The 19,894-nt window shown below is 41.3% G+C and overlaps 2 protein-coding genes and 1 long non-coding RNA gene across 5 annotated transcripts in view; 2 read left to right on the top strand and 1 right to left on the bottom strand.

The window, feature by feature from the left end:
• Positions 1–19,894, bottom strand: part of LOC139990619 (putative aminopeptidase W07G4.4) — a 213,797-nt gene that overhangs the window by 173,590 nt on the left and 20,313 nt on the right. The gene's annotated exons all lie outside the window — the stretch shown is intronic.
• Positions 1–19,894, top strand: part of Octalpha2r (alpha2-adrenergic-like octopamine receptor) — a 122,839-nt gene that overhangs the window by 94,546 nt on the left and 8,399 nt on the right. The window contains exon 2 of one of the 2 annotated variants that reach the window (XM_072010026.1): positions 18,855–19,235. In XM_072010026.1, the coding sequence (XP_071866127.1) occupies positions 18,855–19,235 (381 nt within the window). Of the gene's footprint in view, positions 1–18,854; positions 19,262–19,894 lie in introns of both variants that reach the window. The other variant, XM_072010027.1, reaches the window with a different exon arrangement.
• On the top strand, positions 3,985–8,486 carry LOC139990644 (uncharacterized). Its single transcript, XR_011800609.1, has 3 exons — positions 3,985–4,179; positions 5,272–5,483; positions 5,543–8,486. It is a non-coding gene; the product is annotated as an uncharacterized lncRNA (long non-coding RNA).

Genomic DNA, 19,894 nt, shown 5'->3' with positions numbered 1-19,894 from the left:
CGAGTTATCAGCAGAAGGTGGCCTCCGCTCGTTAATTCCCGCGCTAATACGTGCGGTCCTCTGTGACTGCTCATTACGGTGGCTGGTATTAAACGCGTGGCTCTGTATGCTTTATTACCAGTTAAATCCTCTAACTCGATTCGTTGCTCGACTGTTCGACGTTTAACAAGCCTATTAGAGAATTTCATCCCTTCACCGTTGTTTGTTTAGATCATCTTTCTTCGATAAAGTAGGAAAATGAAACATTGTACAGCGCGTGTCTTCTACTCTTGACGTAATTCGTAAATTATTTATTCTAATAAGCATTTCTGAAAGATAGATAACCCAAGATTGTAACATTTGATATTGCTATTAGTAACTTTTATACGAAACATTTTTTAGCAGAGCACCAGTCATCTATTCTGGAGTGTAACTCTGTATTTTAAAATTATAGTATTTTTTCATACCTGCTATCTCATAAACTTTCATTTGGCCTATATAAAAGACAATTTGTTCTTTTTATAGTTATATATTTTTTAATGATGTAACATTGCCAACAAAAAATTAGAAATCACGATATTTCTCGTGCAACTAATCAAAGTAAACCAATAAAACGTAATTTATGGAATAACAAGAGCATTACCGCGATGGAGTAAAGACTTTTTTTAACAGCTCACGGCTCGGTAAAAGAAATAATTTGATAATTTCCCACATACGAAGTGTGAGCGTAATTCCTGCATAATTATACGTACGATAATTTAATAAAACGTATAATTTCCACGGAAGGGAAAGAGAGCGTACCGAAGTGAATTACCTGCTCGGCACGGAAATTCTGGCAAGCGATAAACGCGCCGGACACTTTCAAAAAGATTGAATAAAATATACAAATAATGCTTCCGTCGCGTCGTGCGAATCCCGTGGAAATTTCGCGAGGAAGTCGAGGAGATAAAGCGAGAACCACGATCGAATAAAATATTAACGCGGAAAATGCGAATAGGTCGTGGCAACGAACGACGTTGCCTCGGAAAAACGTTAACGTCTGCGTCACAAAATTAACGCGTAAATTATACATTGCCATAAATTTTCAGGAATTGTGCCGCTTAAAAATGTTTGCCCGAAACAGAGAGTAGCTGGATCTATTTGCGATTTAGAAACGATTAGATTACGGAGTTCGGACAGGATCGTTCCGCGAGTATTTCGGTTTAGACGTCGAAGTAATCAAGCGTTTCAATTCGACTACGGCAACTCGCATTCCCAAGAAATTCATATCTCAGTCGGCTATTTGGCTGAGAATAATTTCGTCGTAGTCTGTCGAAGGACTCTGGACGCAATTTTCGATTTCGAGCAATTACGATTAGCTTTGAGAGATAAAAAGTCAAAAATCAATTTCGTATCGCAGTTCTTTCAATCACGAAAGTAGAGGATTTAAAAGACAAATTTTTCGACTCTATCCTGAACTGATCCGGGAAAAATTAATCACGAAACCAACATTCGTTGGTTAATTATACGCGTGGCAGCACATTCGTATCGTGGAAACAATAAAATATAATTTCGAACGAACGAAATGATAATATTTATATACCAACGTATCTCGCTAGTTGGTGATTATTTTTGCGAACAATAAACGAATTGCGATATGAACGTTATTACGCCTTCATGTACGTAATACATATTATGTAAAACTTACTTGCGTCACGATGTCGCGTGACTTATGCAAAACGGCTATTTGTTAGCTCGAGGTTATTGCTTATCTGTATAGGTATAAAAAATATTGTGCAAAATATCCATTTGTTACCATAGATAGTTATCGTTATCGAAATTATTTTGTTTACGAATTTACTCGCAATAACCTGAAACGAGAAAATTGTTTGAAATTTGTTTCATCATTTATCAATAAAAACATTAAACGATACAGAGTTCGTCCATTGTATGAAAGCAAAGATTGAATATAAACTGAAATCGACCATCGGATCGGCTACCAGCAAATGTTAGAAGTAAGAATGATGATACGAGTGCGCCACATTCCGTAATTGGACGTAACAACCGATACTTTCGCCAAGTTATTGTTATTATCGCAGTTTATGTCGGCGACAGTGGTTACTGCTCGTTTTGTTCGCCATTTTATTGCCGTGACGCGTTTAGTTAATTAATTCACTGCCTGGAACACCGTTACTTCTCAACAGATATCACCTTTAAACATGTTATCTACTCTGTTATTTACCTCGGTCTGTGCAAACAACTCGGATTTTCTAAATGAAAGAAAGCTGCCTCAAACGCGATCGATACAAACGACGCAATAATGCCATTTTAACTAGTTAGAATTCTATTTCCTTGTCCGATTATCCCCATCTTCACCGATTCTTCCAAATGACTTCGCGAAATGAACTTTCACGATTATATTGATATTACATACACTTCGTAAAAGCATGGATAGTAACATACCGATTCCTGTCTGATGATCTAGTTGACAAAGCACTATTGTGTCTACTGATTCGATAGAAACGAAACTCAATGGAATTCTTTATGGTCAGTTTGACAGACACGGATCATTGCCTGAGTCCATTGAGCACACGATCACAGCAATCGGTCATCGTGTCCCAGGGTCACGATTCGATTCCCCTGCCTCGCAATCAGTATTTATAAAAACTTGAGTTCAGCGGATATCGGTAACTAACATCAGTCGATTCTCGCAATCCTATTAATTATACCGTTTCGATATTTATACGATATGTATAACAGAGATACTAGCGTAAGCGAGAAAACTTATAACCACCGACACCCGATAAAAACTACAAACAAGATCTCGCGACTTTCACAATATATTTCACTGCTTATCGCGTCAAATTGACTGTTCAAGAACAGATCGTTTAAAAATTATTTATAACCGAAGTTGGCGATTTTCGAGGAAAATTACTTGACTTGACCGATACATCCATCCGACTCTCGTAAACCCTGCTTTACCCTTTGTAGTACGTATATACAGGATACTTGCAAACCTTAAAACTCGACGTACGACAACTACGAACGAAGTTACGATGGGTATCGATCAATTGCTCGAGGCAAATGCGTTGGCCAATCAGGTATCCCAATTTACTACGTTGCCCGGCAATAAATTAATTTCCGAGGCGTTGAGACCTTCGGTAGCGGCCGCATGCCTAATTTGCGGTGGAACAGAGTTCGCGATCCGTTCCACGGAGTTGGATGTTCGTCCTGCCAAGGAGGATGGAAGCGGTCAACGTGGCGTTGCCACGGGTCCCGCGTCATCGCGACGCGTAATGAGGTCAATAACGCAGCGAGCAGCGTGCAGGCGTCCTCGAGAGGACCAAGGATGGCGCAACAACGGCAGGAACGTCGGCGAACACAATGCGCTGGTGGCGTCAGAAGCCAGCGACGCTGGTGCACCGCGACGCCGCCAAAGAACGGCCGCAGCGTTCGATCGAAATTCGTGTTTCGTTCGTACACGCTAAACTCGCTCGACCAGAATTCCGCTCGTACGAATTCGTTTCGTCTGTTTATTGAACCACGTCGAGTATATTGGAACCTTTCGTTAAAAATCAGTTACTGTATTCGTTGAGATTGGTTTCAATTTTGAGGAAAGTTGAAAACTACGCATTGCAGAAGGTATGGTGATGTTCGATAATGGAAAAGTGAATTGAAAATGGAAATATTATAATATAAGAATCAGTATCTTCGTTTAAATAATTTTGATCGGAAATGATTATAAACGATCAAAAGTTTTTTGGATATCGGTAATTATCAGATGACTAGTTACGACTATGGAAACCGATAGAAAGAAATCTTTAGAATAACAGAAACTGGAATATCGCCATGTTGTTGCATAGTTGCTTGGTTATGCGCGTTATAGATTTTGTTTTTCCTGGTTCAAACAGTACATAAGTAAAAGTCGTTTGTTTCGTCGTAAAGCTGTCCGATAGTGAAAAATTATTGCCATCGTGTAACATTTGTTACGTCAAACCAATTTGTGTGTTATACGCTTGGATGCACAGGCGCACGAGCGCGACATTACCGGTGTTGTCACGTTGGAACTAACTTTGCACAATTCCAGTGAGCCAGAGTTACGTGGTTCGGTTTAATCGTAGAGCAGTAACTTCGGTTCGAGTCGTTTGACTTCGAGATTAGTCGAAAACTCAACAGCTCCGTTCACGGCAACAGACTATTTGTCTTTGCACGCGGTGGCCCGTAAGTTTTTAATCGGCGGCAACAAAAATTACTCTAGCGAGACCAGAAGAGAGTGCAATTTTAATAACTCGTAATTCGATATTCAACGATCGACGAGTTAAACAACTTTCAAAGATATTAAAACACGTAATTTTTTCGAGTTTCCGATGAATGAAGAAACTCGGATGCCAAGTTGCATCGTGTAGCCTGTCGCTGCTTGATTCATTAATAATCGACTAACTGTTGATATCGATAGTGGCCGGAACGACAAAAGAACGATCGGAATATCGAAGACCGCGTACGACCGTTACTCATCGCTGATTCGTCGTGCCGCGCCAAAAGCAATTTGAATATTTTTCTATCCGTCGTGTTTCCAACAAGGACAAAGCACGCGAAATTCCGCCACTCGGTGGGAATTTATTCTCGCACGTCCGCGCTCTATGCGCAACGAGATCGCCGCCGGGATCCTATGCAGATGTATGCGACGAGCGTGCGATACGCGGCGTGCAAACGATGGAACGAACAGCTCGAAATAAAAACCTTTTTTTCGAAAAGGAAGGGTCGGTGGAAAAACGGCACGAGGAAGATAGAGGAAAGAGTAAAGGCGGTAATAAACCATAAGTGTTGCTGCATTAAAGTCGCAAAATTGAAAAATACAGCGCGCTTCATCGCGCTTGGCGTCTTTATTTCTTCAGGTGCAACAAAAATTCACTTCTTTGAAAGTACGTTTACTCTGCCCTCGTCGCTCCTACCACTGTCGCCACGTTGCTGCTCTCTTTAGCTTTTTACTCTTCTCTCTACTTTCTCCCTACATAGCCGCAACATGACTGTAAAATTTAAATCAACGCCGGTTGCTCTTTCGTCGCCAATAACCTCGTCGCTTTTTTCCACGAGCCCATGAAATATTTGAACACGCTAGCGTTGCTTCGTCGCGGGCTGAATAGTTTATAAATATTGATTGAACTCGGAGGTTTCGACGTGGAGACCGCGCTAAACGCTGAACAGTATGACAAATTAATCTGTCCGAAGGAAATGATTTTTTGTCCCTTGGCGTTCAGCTTTCTGGTTAACCGAAGTGAAAACTTTTTCTAATGATCCGTTCTCTCGTTGAAGGAACCAAACAAATTACACGAAGCTCTTCATTCGTGAGTCCACTCCCCCCCGCGTGGTTAAATAATGCAAAAGCAGGCACGTTACGTCCGACGATAAACGTCCAACTTTCTCATGATAGGAACATCGCAAGCTACGATATTAATCCAACGTTCTTTCAAAATTTTTCCAACGACATTCCGATATTCTATCTTATTGGAGAGAAATTCCAAAAAGTACTTTTGAAAGTACGTTTGATAAAAATAATTGTCCGGAAAAACGAACGAAATTACAGCCCAGACTCATCTGTCGGCAGCATAACGCGAAGGCAATCGACCGAATCCCGAGATTGCGAGATCCGTTTGGCTGAGAGAAAGACAAAGAAGAAAGGAGAGAAAGAGAACAAGAAATAGGTAGAGAGGATTGGTAGGTCGGTAAACAATTCATCTTTAAAATTCATCCAGATTCTCTTTTATATTCCACCGGTACGACTCCGTTTCCGGGCCGCATGAGCCAGAGATCCATCAAAAAGGTTCCGGTGTGCTTGTAGCAGCATTCTCCACGGATAAGGGTGGAAACGGATACGCGGGATGATGGCCGAGCCGGAGTCGTGGCAGAACGGGAAAACAAAACCGGGCAGAAGATGAATCCGTAGATATGCCGTAGCGTCATAATTCCTTCCTTATTGTTTGTCCTCCATTTTTTATCTGTGGAAAACGAGAGACTGCCGGCCAGCCTTCGAGCAAGGTCGAAAAAAGCTAAGCTGTCCGTGAGCTGACAGAGTGGAAAACAGAAAAAACGTGGCACGAAGAAGGGAACTGGATGAAAGGGGAACGCGATGGGAAGAGAGAAATGAAAGAATCGCGCCTCTAAAAAAAGATACTGGATTTCGAAGCTGGACAGCGGCCACTGGGAATGAGGTTTAATGGCATCCGGAGAAAAGACGAGAGTATCATAAATGTTATTTTAATAAAGACGACAGAATAGAGCGCAGAAGAAACATTTATCGTTTGAAATCCTGTAGTCGAAGAGAACTAGTATGTCTATGATGGTGGAAGAATAAATAAAGAAGCAATGGGGATTAAAGAAGCTAAAAGCAATAAGTGACGTGGCATGTTCGTTTTCTACTTAATATAGTGAAAAGGGCTGTTTCTGGGCAGAACAAACGGCCAACGATCGTTCGCCTATTAGCTTTCTCCAACAAGCGTGTTTACACACACTAGTTTCCACGATGAAGATGTTTGTCGTATAAATTAGCGATCCGTAACGGCCTGTACGAGCGTACGTGTCACTTTGCGACAGAATTCTACCCTATTCGCATGGGGGAACGCGTAGGTCGATATTTGTTCTGTGAAAAAGTTCGTAGAGATGTTCGTATTCGTGGCAGATCTCAAAGAAAAATCGCCAAGTTTCAACAGGAGAAACCATTTGAAATCGTGTCTCCATGGTTACTAGCGATGGTGCCAGCGATAATCGTGAGAATCTTTTTAAAAAAAGCACCGAAACCTTGAAGAAAGACGAAAGCCTGGTGATCCGACGCTACTTACGCGAGATAAATTCCTGACTTTTTGTAGGAAGATAAAAGCAACCCCCCTCCCCCCCGCTCAATGAAGAAAGGTGAAGGGTAAAACATTTGTGCCTGACCTATGACGACGGGAATTTCTTTGCCTACTATCGTAGAAAGAATCAGTTAACAGGCACGATCGACGTTATTAGACCTGAAAATTTCAAAAGAATTCTCGAACGTGGACGTTTCAAAGAGTAATATTTTTAATATTTCCTTTGTGACGTAAAAAAATATTCACTTCGCTAGTAACCTTTTCTTCATTCCGTTTTATCTACATCGAATTATACTCGTTTGAAGCTTAATGTGGCTCACGATTACGCTACCTAGGTTGGCGTCGATTGACCAGTCTCGGCACTTCTGAAATAATTAATAACGAACAACGAAAGGCTTCAAGTATCTGTGCGTGTGGCCCCGTGTCTCTTTGTGGCGCAAGTCTCGTGGAAAAAGTCAGCAAAGCGGGCGGATAAGTGTTTTTTAAAAGGCATCGCTGTCGAGATCGTGCACACGGCGAAACGAGAAAGACAGTTAAGTGCCAGTTTCTAAATTCTCGTATGGACAACGTAAAACAACGACGAATTTAACATCGCGTAATTCTTCGTCATTTACGAGGCCGTACAATTTCGAGCGAACTCTTAGAACGAAAAGTTATCTGTGCCAGAAATACGACAGTGTATAGTCGAGAAAGAATACTCTCTTGTTTCGCATAAATTTCGCGTGTTCGTTGAAAGAACGAAAGAGAAAGAGAAAAAATATGTGTGAGGGAAAGTATGTAATGCGAATACACGAGGCTCGCGCGTAACTCGCGTGTAACGTTGAACAAAAGCTATGAAATTACCTTTAAAGGACAGTCCGGAAGGATACGCGGAACTGTTTAAAATGTAAAAAAAGGAACGTAGGAAAGGAGTATACCCTTTTGATCGTGGCCATTGTTTGCGACCTGTAAAACGTACTCATCAAGAATTAAATTTAGCCCGCATTTAAGCGAGAAACCAAACACAAACGAGCTCCTGCTCTTCATACTCATAGCGTTTATTCGTATAGCGTAAATCTATACTTTACCGAGAAGCTAAATTACCGAAAGGATTCTTTCAGTTGAAAATCAAAACGGCAATCTTTAAATAACTTTCCAACGTGCCAGGATAAAATTGTTCGCGTAATTCCGAAGTATTTCGACGGAAAAATGATTCCACCTCCGTGTCGAAACGCTACCTGTGTCGTCGGAACGAAAAATCCAAGCCGCGATATCAAAGTTGCCGTACGAAAAATAAACGATATCTCGCTATGTTACGCAATCTTGAAACATAAGCGGGCTATGTTCGCAGATAAAAACTGGCTGGTTGGATAATCCGAGATAAAAGCCCGCCGCGGTTTCGAGCGTCCAAAAAAAACTTGAATTTCGGTCATCCTCTCTTTCCTTCGAGTTGGTGAGATCAGATGGTGAAGTTTGGGTTAAATAACTGGTGGAGATCCGGCACGAATCGTGTGCCAGCATGAGTTTCAAACGGCTGTCGGGCAAGCAAAACGGGCGAGGAGCTTTAAAGCTCGAGTTCGTGCTACGGCACGTACCTACAGATGATCGTCGTTTTCCCCGTGACGCTCACGTGTGTTTCCTTCGAACCAGGAACTCCTACGATCCGATGCAACCGTTAGCTTTGTAAAAACGAACCGTGAATCTTTCTATATTCAAGCTAAAATTTTTTACGTTTGGGATTAATCGTAACAGAGAAGTATTACATATAGCAGCGTCCGATTTGTGCATTGTCGATTGCTACTACTGTAAGCTGATCGAAATTAACTGTAAATTAAATTTTAATACTAGAATTTTCTGCATGTATATCTTATGCAGCATCATACAGGTTAATACTACTGCAATGTACTGGAAATTATAAATTAAATTTTAGCTGTAGAATATTTGAGGTTCAGAATTCTAATGGAGGGATATATTATGCTGTATATAAAATAGATATGTCGTCTGACCTGTACAGGTTGCTACTGCAGTAACTTATTCGAAGCTATAAATTAGATTTTCCTACACAAATTTTTAATGTCCAGAGTTAATGTAACGTAGTAATATTTCGTAGCGTCTGACCTGTACCGGTTCCTACCACTTGAACTCGAAGCGTATCATATGCGTCGTACGAAAAAATTCGTGCAATCGTTAGCCATTAATATTGGAAAAGCAATTCCAGAAATAAGATCGCGTAAAAGTAGTATTGCAGCGACATTACATAGAAATATTGTGCGACAATAGAAAGAGATATTGGTTTCCAGGTAACGAACAATTAGAAACGCGGCAGTAGAAATGGCCCGTCATGAATCAGACTACGAGTCTATCGTGAAACAAATAAGTGGCGCGGAAGATAGCTTCATATATTGACAAACAGGAGACAGATAAATTTCGTACGTTAACAAGTAACGATGTTACAGGTGCAAATTGTAAAAATTTACCCTCGTTCATTCAAGGAATGAAGATAACGTTTCGCAATTTTATTCTCTGTTAAAACTATACATCTGTATCTGTAGTACCGTTCCTTTTTCGATCTTTTTTCGTGTCTCGCGTGTACGAGATTTTCAACGCAATGCACGTTTACACGGCACGCTTTTCTACCCGCCCTTTTTACATTTTCTAACGCTTCGGCTCTAGACGCGAGAACGTATTTGGTATTCCCGATGCGATCAAAAGTACGCTCCACGTAACTCTGCATAATCTTATGCAGTCTGCTCGATTGAAATTAAATCGACAAGAAAATAATTCAAAGCGATTTTGTGACGCTACGAAAGAGGATTCCTTCGATGTTACACACCGTGAAGAGCCGGTGAAATTGGAATGAAATTTCGTCGAACGAGTTCTCGTCCGAAATGGATGAAACGAGCGTGATGGAATTCCAGGAGGAGCCAGAGCTATCAAGAAATTCTCACACCATACAAGATTTTTCCGAGCAATACGATAGAACAAAAATGTCTTGCTATTTCTTCGAACATCCAGTTAGAACTCTTTTGTATGTATAGATTTGTAAAAGGAAGCTTCTGGAAAGAGCAGATTTTTTTAATAATCATGATCTCGAGAACATTTTAATAATACGTTCCGCCACAGGAATTCGAGGTTGCATTATCCAGAGATGCTGGGAATTAACGTGTATCTCGACTACTCGGGAACCTTGCCGTCCGTGAAAGCGGAACAATCCTGGCCATTTTAACCCAAGTCGCCGGATATCAGCCTGACTAAAGTTAACTGAACAATTTGCAAACATTCCGCGAAAGCAGTGCTACATCTTAGCGCTCGCGTCTACGGTCGACGTTCACGCGGAAGGAAATTTATCATCTCCTTCTCTTCCTCTACTTTAACAGCCTTCTCGTGTTTGACGCACGCTTTCCACAGCTTCAAGCTCAAATTTCACAGAATTTTAACCAAAGTCTCTTTTGATAACCCAACTCCGGAATACTGTAACAAGGTACTATATTCTCTAGTCAGTTTTGTTTCAATTACTTTTAATACACGATTCTCTACATAATTTTTATCGTGATTTTTTAAAGCTTTAAACGAACTATGCTTATATTTATTGTTTCGTTATAACGACAGAATATATTCACAAAGTTTGATCATTAAACCTTGAGGTACTCCGTATATTTCTCGAACATGGTGATAAAGAAATTTCGAATAACATGCAATATCGTAAAGTTAGTAACAACGAGAGAGTAGAAAAATTCAAAAATGAAAAAGTATCGATATGAATCATTCTTAGCGCGATTTGGATCCTGACTGCACGGTTGACCGTACTGATCGTCCCTGGAGCGTTTTCCGAAGTGGTTCGGTGCACCTGACAGTGGGGAGTGCGCATAAGAGGTACGTCAGAGCGTTTAAAGCGGAGCAATTTGGTACGGGGCCGACGCAGCACAAAACGCCCGACAATGCTATCGTCTAACAAGATTGCAAACGAAATTGGATGTTTTTCTCCGGCTGGATAGAACGGAGAGGAAAAGTATTAATTCGGGTCAGACCGGATCACACGCTTGCGTAAACATCAGGGAAAGAGGAAAAAACGGAGAGCGCGTGTGTTGCGCGTTTCGGACGCGTGGCGAGCGAAGATGACAATTTAATTGCATCCCCTGGTGAAAAACGAACGAGCAAAGCTGGCTCTCCCCAGCGCTGGAACTAATGTTCCCTTTTAAAGCCAGCGCCTCGACAACGGGTTGCTTCGAAAATTGTTTGCCCTCCATCCCTGTGTTTCGCCCGGATTTGATAATACGTAATCCACACGATTTATTCCGCGAAATTGTTCCCCCTGAAAATTCTGTGAAATTGCGAGTGCGTGGAAAAACTCAGCTGAAAATTATCGCCCGGCAAAAGACGTTAAAACGCATAGGGAAATTACGATGTTCGTGCCCCGCTTTCTTACAATGGAAAATTTTCTAGAAAAATTGTATCGTGTGGATCAACACACGTGATTCTTAATACACCATGTACCTCTTCTAATTCGTACTAGTAATTCTTACAAATTTTTGCGTCGTTATCTTGCGCGTGTACGAAATCACGATCGATTAATTCTTTCGATAGTTTGAACAGATTGTTACATTTTATATAAAACCAGGAGGTATCCTAATGCTTAATGGAACGTATCTACAATAAATGGATATGTTCTGGCACATATTGGGGGAAAGGAATATGCGTAGTTTTATTTCTTATATATATATTTGACTGGGTCTTTTTTGGACGGGATATTACGGTTTTGTTAATGCACGTACCGTATTGTTCCGCGGGTATACGATACGTGACTCGCGCGAAATTTAATACGTACATACATACGTTACCTCTCAGCCAACACTTTATGAGGGAGTAACCAACGACGTCACCATTTTTGCCAAGTAATATTCGCCGTAGGGCGCGCAAATGGCCATCCAGCGCGGGTTAAAATCTCGATCGAAGTTGTTTAAAGCGAAAATTTTCGTACGTACGCGGTTTAATTAACGTCACGATTTCGTGTTGTTTCGAACACCGTACGATTGCAACCGGCAATTTTAACGAGACGTTTCGATTAGCACTTTGGTTCTCCGATTTCTTGTAATTTTCTCAATGAATAAAAGTTGCAACGGTGGCGGCTTCTTGTGAAAAGACTTGTTCCCATTTCTCTCTTGACCGCGGTAGAAGAAGGCGATTAGGCTTGAAATTGCGTTCTAACCGTGGAAGACAGAAGCGTCTTTCGACGGGGCGAATTATTTTTTAATAAGATGCAAATTCACGAATTTCCCCACGCTGAGAGATTTATATTCCTGGGAGTCGTGTCTCTGACCCCGCAATTATTAACGCCCTTCCGCTTTCGATAATGAGACTCTAAGCGAGTTTCACGGGAAACGATGTCGCTTTGAAAGAATCGTTCGTTCAATTTCGTTGCTGCAACTACAGCAAGTCACGAAATTATTAGAACAAGAGTACAGTTTTCAAATATGTAAAAATATTTCACCGGAAAATAAGGGTAAAGATGGCTAATACTTCTTGCTGCTACTGCAAATACTCGAGATATTTGTATGAGCTTTGCACGATATTTCAAATATCTCGAAACAGAAATTTACCAAAGAGTACCATAGAAAAAGGAAAGAGGAGGAAAATGGTAATTTGGGAAAAAACAAATGTTAGCTGTATCCAAATACGAAAAGTGGAAGGGAGGGAAATTCGTGACTCGATGTATTTCGCCTATAAATTCTTTCGACAAGGCCGCGTTATCCCTTCGTTCGAAAGATAAACCTTGTATTCCAAGGGTGCGTTCGGCAATCTCACTTTCGTCTACGGGCGTTATATGTTATTCTGGCATGTCATAACGTACCAATCCGTGTTTGAAAAGCGCGCAGAAAAAGGGGTGAAAGGATAGGGAAAATAAAAGAGCGTTGGAATAGCAACATCTTTTTATACGAAGCGGCGAAATGAGAAGCGAGAGAGAGGAAAAAAAAAAGGCAGAAAATCCAGGTCATACTAGGCTGCGCGCGAATTTGATTCGAGCGTTTCGCAGCCCTTGTGTTCTACCTCGAACCATCTCTTTCATCCCCATAGCGACTTTAATGTCAAACGTTTTACATCTGCTCGTGACAGACTCATCGATTCCGCTTTAGACCGCGTGTTTCTTTCCATTTGGGGATTTTCCCAGCTCCTGCTCCAATGGCAAGTGTACAGCGAGTGTTTTGACGTCGAACGAACAACGTTGGTGCGTCAATAGCCGTATGATTTTCAATTAAACACTGTGCTCGTCTCGATCAATCTTCGGCGAAACTCCGCCACAATTCCTCCGAAAGACATTAACCACAGAGAAATCGATTAAGGTAATAATTCAAAGTGATGGAAAGCAGCTGGCCAACGGGGATGATTTTAATACCGTAATTTCTATGGCAGATACGCGGCACCATTCTGTTCACACTCGCAGCTATGTTCAAAATAGTACATTATCACTCGCGTTATCTCGTTAAATATTGTTTTAACGGACTGCTGCTCGCGGTCACGTGCTTCCGCTCCATTTACAACGGTCAAATATTAGCATGATCAACGGAGAAGTTCGAACAGAACTGGGAGAATTAAACTTGCACGAAAGTTTCTACTACAGTTGGATCAGGTTTACGACGTGTCATAAAATTCCTATTTTTTCAGAAATAAACTTCAACTCTTCTACGATCGTGATGTGATGAATTTTATACAACGTACAATTTTATATATTGCATTGTCAAGTAATAAATGTATTTTCAAGTCGCGTTACTTCAACTCAAACGACTTGAACGAATTCGAGTAACTTGTCTAATCCGAACGCAGAAGCTTAATAGCCTCTTTCCAATAACTAATAACAGGCAGCGCGATTGTAAGCGTCCTCCTTTCCTGTCCTTCCGACCATGGTGTTCGATAAGAAAGAAAGAAAGAAATTCATTTCTTCGCGTTTCTATTTCAAGTCGAGCAGACCTAGTACCCCGAAAGCAACAATGGTAGCACGGACAAAGAGAGTATCAATCGCGGCGTCAAAGGAACAGAACTGTACTAAAATGTACCTACTGTTCTGCTACTGGAGAACCGTTATGATGAATTTTTAATCCTTGAGAGTTACCCTCGACGAAAAGCCGCGAAACGTCCAATCGCAGGCACAGGAACGGAGAACGTCGGTGTACGTAGTTATTCGTAAAAAGGGTGACACGTCCTTATTGAAAAGAATCTCGATTCTATGGGGGGCGGGGGCTGGTGGATTTCGGTAACCAATAACTTGGATTTCGCTCCTTTCCACGGAAATAATCCTGGCATCGATTCCCTCTTTCTTACGGATCTTTCACCCTATTTCCAACTCTCAAGGTTTCTCTGAGAACGCTGGAATTGCTAGAATATAATAAGGGATTCATCATTGAATGCACGAGGAGCGTTTAAACTCGATTAACACGGGTGAACAGAAAGATGAATATACTCTCAATTATTTGGAATATTATTACACACAATTGCGTTAAAGTCGTAGCAACTAACAAACTGTACTGTTGGGAAACATCTTCACATTGTTTACTATTTCTAAGATTTTCGACGAATCTTTACGTTTAGACAGGTACGAAAGAATTCTTCTAGTTAAGAGACAAAAAGCTGACAAACAGAATATTGATTACTGTATTTTAATCTAATCGACATTTATTCAATAAATTATCGATAATTCTCGAATTAAACGCCTCTTCGGTACCAACGACAAATTAAAAAAAAAAACATCAAGTACGGTTACGTACATCCACAAAAATAAAAGCCACAACTTTCGCACAGTACGTACTGTACCTTTTTTTAAGGCAAGCGTTTGTCATTTAATCACCGACGCGCGATTCAATTAAGGACATTCTGAAAAAATGTAATTTTTTCCTGCGAACCATATTCGCGAAAGAGTATCACAGGCAAGCCGGAGTCGAGGTCGGAATGCAATTATTTAGAGGGTACGAGAGATATAATCGGTTTCTCAGCTTCATGCTGACGCGGCGCTTAAAAGAGCATGATTTGCCTGAATCTAGATGAAAAGAAGCAACGAGACCGTCGGCCAGAAAGAAATTTAATTGGGTCGGACAAAACGTGGCCACCGGCATTTTGGTACAGAGGCCAAGCCACCTTGCGACTGGTATTTTCGGCTCCGTTGAACTTAATTGAGGCAGCCTCATAGATACGAGCGTATGCTCGCGCGCTGCACTCGACGAGATTCGCAAAGCAAAGCTATCTATAATGGTCGACTTTTCTAACTCGTAGAACACGGTACTGAAATCCACGTGATTTTCTTCAAACACGATAATTGACTTTAAAGACAGCAACAACTCGACAAAAATCGGTTGCAGCGATCGATTCGAAAACGTAAATGGAATCACAAAGTATGGGAATCGTTTGGAAAGAAGAAACGGATGCTATACGGCACACGAAGCTTCGATGAACGCGAATGAAAGTGGTTCCTGCACAAAAGAGAAAGATCAGAAACGTGCACGTAATTTCGAACGTTCGAAATACACCGATTTTCCGCTTCCGTCTCGTTACACCGATTTCTTCCCGCTGCTATCTATTTCCTCGTCCTCGTTCCACAGATCCGATAACACGATCGACTATCGCTTATCAATGATTCATAATTGAAATCGTTGGCAAACGTTGAACATAGAACTCTCTGGTGGAAACGGGCTCGACAAACGCGAATGGCGTCATTGCAGTTAAAATGGCCAAGATTCGTGGTCGTCCGACGAACGGTATAGTTTCACCGCAGTGAGCTCCGATTTCTCCGAATCGACTGAATATTTATCTTTCCGGGGATTTGTAACTCGATAGACCTGCTCGATTGCCTTAATTTACCGCGCTTTACGTGAATTTTTTAATGGAACGAGCACGTCGCAGGGTAGACGAGTTGCGGCGATTTCAATCCGTTTCACTCGCAAGATTTCTCACAGTTGACCAACGGACGCATCTCGGAACGGACGTTGTTATTCATGATCTCATGAATTTTCGCTCTCGACGAGCGTGCTCCAGGTTGCTCGTTACCTCGCGAGAAAGGCCGCTGCGGAGAGTGCGTGAGAAAGCTTCTGTTCTTTTCTCTCGTTCCCAGGAGGAAGGTGAATAAAAAGTGAGATGAATTTTTCATTAAGAAAGCCGTGAGTGTAAACGCATAGCTCGGAAAGGAAACGAAGAAAGAAGAAAAAAATATTTCGTAGCCGTGAACCGTAAAATTCGCCGTGGAAAGGAGGGAGCGTTAGGGGTGGCGGTGGCCCACTAACGTTTGACGTCACCGCGAGAGACTTTGCCTCTGCTCCCTTTCCAACCCGTTTCTCTCTTGGCAAGAATGGAAGCAGCGTGACCAGGTGACCGATAATCCGGAACAGAGTCGAGAACAAGCGGAGAAATGCGCGCGGTTTCAAGGATGCGGAAGAATCGACCTCATCGTTCCGCTAACTAATCATCCGGCGAATTTTCTCTCTCGGTGGAAGATTATTTTTGCAATACAAAACGGTCGTAAATCAAACGAAACGCGAGATGAAGTGGCAAAAAAGCTTGAGACTGATCGCGTATCGACGGTTATGAATTTCCGTCGGGGAATTTTCGCTAAAACAGCTCGTTATTCCGCGTGTTTACGCGATAACGGTGCTTGCTTCGTACTTTTCGTCGCTTTTCTATCTTTTTAGACCCGACGGTGGTAAAAAGAAAGAGAAAAAGCGTGCCGAGCCACCGCTCCGTCGTGTCAGACTTTTGAGGCCGCTCTTATGTAAAGCCATTATAGAAGCAAGGGAAAACGGCCAACGCTGGCAAAAAAAGGGAAGATTAAACGGTTACCGTTGAAAGATTAAAGTTTACAAGCGCTAATCGCTTCGCGGATACTTCAGACGTGGGATACGTGCTCGTCGTAACTTTAAAATTAAGTCGGTTTCTGGCTAGAGGAGAGCAGTTTCGACGTATCGAATTTAATTTTAGAAATGTGAAACACTCGTTAACGTCACACGTGTACGATCAAGTGACAAACGGTAGAAAAGGAATTACGACCGTGCGATAAACCCAATTCACATCGCTGCCTAACTATCGCCTATGTATATCCCCAAGTGGATTCATTATTTCTACACTGGAAACAGCAAATGGAATCACACTAAACTGGAACGAAGAAGGGCGAAACGCGATACTAGATGTTACCAGAGGGTGCAGTAGAATACACCGATGCGATAGGAGATCTAAGCAGTTTCATCGTACTTCCGCCCGTAATCTCTCTGATAAAGATCTAAAATAACTTTGGCTTTATCCTATTTTGAGAATGACTCGTGTATCATCCTGTTAGCAGAGAACCCGACCTGTTGCGGATAATATTAAGTTTTTACTAAAATTCTATCCTTTGTAACCCGTCAACCAGATCAAAAGTATCGATAATCGTGAAGATCTTGGTACCATCAGGAGCATTCGTTCTTTCAGGTTCCACAGATATTGTCATCTTGCAATGGACTAAGAATTCCTAAGAAATTATGAGACTAACGATCCAATCTATACCATGGCAATTGGTAAATGAATATGATCTTTATTTTCGCAATTAAAATGGAAATGGAACGTCAGACGGTTTCAGTGACAAAGAAGTTGTTCTTCGCACGAAATCAAACGACTTCTATTCAAGACCAGTGTCCCATTTTATTCCAACCAGTTCAGGACAGAGCATAGCGTAAATTAAATCGAATTAGACTTTCTCTAACGTGCGTGTAATACACACGTTCGTATTTCACGTTCTAGGCTGTGTGCGCGTCACTTTTAAGCGAAGCGTCGTATTGTAGAACGACGTATCCCAGTTCTGGTATGCGTATCGTTCATAGGAGCGCGTGACCGTAAAAGTTATTATATGGAAACGACGTAATCTGCCCTTCTGTTACCTCGTAAACCGGATCGAAACTTTCATAGAATATGGAAACTGTGTTTATTGACGAATCAGTGTTTTATTATGTTTAGAGAGGATCGCGAAGAAATTCGTAAAAATCAACCGTACTCGCGCGTAATCCCATATTTTGTTAAATTGAACGAGAAACTTTTTCACTGGCGAAAGTTAGCCCGGTAAATTTATTCTCTTTGAGCCGAGAACGGAATTAATTCCGCTCTCTTTGCCCGTCGCATCATTCGTAACGAGCGTAATCGCAGTACGCTACAAATGCTTTCTCTGATTGAAAGTTGTATCGTTTCGATTCTCTCTACTTATGGGGAGACAATATACATAGGCTCGCGAGAATATTCAAACGTTGAATACTTTTCGTTGAGTTCGTATGAGTACTTTTCGTGAATATGTTATGCGTGCTATACGAAACATTTTGATTTTCATAAGCAAGAGATTGAGATTAGACTATTATCATTATGCTATTGAAGTTTAAAACGAATATGCAAATAATTACAAAATATTTCGTACGTAGATATATATTTCTCAGAGATAAAAGTATTTAAAGCAATCTTTTTACCGAATGTTAAAACACCTTTCCCGTAAAAAAAATGGGAAATGTGATTGTGTTCCTCATGAAGTTCACGAAATTGGAGCTCATGAAATTTTAAATACCAATTTTCTTCGCCGCCTACAATTTTTCGTTTACATAATAGAATTTCATAGACAAATGAGTTTTAGTTCAGTTAATCGGATATTAACTAAAGCTTCGCTCCAATCAATGAAATCCACATAAATTGACTACTACTGTTCTCGATATTACTTTACTATAAACGTTTGTAAAACCGACGACATTCTCCAATATTTTACTTTTATCACACAATAATGATTAATAATATAATATACAATTTGCTTGATAAAAAAGGGAATTATTGGAAAAACTTCATAAATTGTCTACCTATTTTACTTTTACTTCTTTGAACGATGAAGCATTTGTCTGTTGTAAAAATTATTGACTAAACTTCACAAACTGACCCATTTTATTTATTAATTTAAACGATAAAACGTAGCTCGAGATGAATTCCCCAAATTGACCCTAGATTGGCCCTAGATTGGCCCTAGATTGTAAAATCACAAAAGAATGTTTCGTGACAAAGTGGCTATTCAATATTCATTCGTTTCTGTTGCAGCTTTCAGAGGACATCGGCTACGTCCTCTATTCCGCGCTCGGCAGCTTCTACATCCCGTCGTGCATCATGGTGTTCGTGTATATACGCATTTATTTCGCGGCGAAGGCTCGCGCGCGCCGCGGCATCCGCAAGCAGCCGCGTCCTCGTGCAGTGATGCCACCTGAGTCCCCGGATGTTAGACAGACCAGTTTCACACAAAGCACGCCGGCCACCGAATCGAAAAAACAGCCTGGTTCCGCGATGGAGAACGTCGCGACTATCGAGAATCAGCCCGTACAAATACCCATCGTCACGTGCGACTTTGCTAGCGACGTTAGTACCTCTGAAGCGGATCCTGGAGGAGGGAACAGCATTCCCATGGAGGAAAAGGATACGCTGAAGGTTAACGCCTTAAACTATTTCAAATGGTGTTTTTTCTTTCTTTTGTATATTTTACTCTTGTCATACTTTGAGTTATACTTTCTATCCATAATTAAAATATGTCCGGATGCTTTTGAACGATAACATACAGAAAAGTACGCACAGCTTACTATTCGTGAATTCGACGTATTAAATTTCTAAAAGTAGCTTCATGAAATATGAGGCAAGGATAGCATTGCTTATATGGAACTGTACGGAAAGGTACTTGCGATGGAAATATTCTTTCTCCTAAAATATGCCCCCTGTTGAAGAATTGACAGACAACAGACCATTTGGTACGTTTAACAATGTTTATCTTTTCCACGATCCGTCCCAAGTCAGACCATCTATAACGCTAGAAATACAAGCACGTGTTTCATATTCTACAAGTGCTTGAACGCACATGCTCGAATTCGGAGCAAACATTATCCTCTGTTACGTTGGAATACGAAGAAATCTATGTTATCAGCTTGTTCAAACGTATTCAAATTCGACCCCTCCCCCCGCCGCCGGAACTCGTCTCTTATTTTTCGTGAGTTTTCCTCATCCACTCGGAGGCAGAACGTCAAACTCTTCTGAACGTCTTTTTCTAAATGTGTAGCAGATTCCCCGATCTCGAACGACACAAGACGCGCAAGACA

The sequence above is a fragment of the Bombus fervidus genome, chromosome 9 (genome assembly GCF_041682495.2).
Source record: "Bombus fervidus isolate BK054 chromosome 9, iyBomFerv1, whole genome shotgun sequence".
In the NCBI taxonomy this organism is placed as follows: domain Eukaryota; kingdom Metazoa; phylum Arthropoda; class Insecta; order Hymenoptera; family Apidae; genus Bombus; species Bombus fervidus.
The sequence above is the reverse complement of the archived record's forward strand: the minus strand, read 5'-3'. Positions and strand labels throughout refer to the sequence as shown.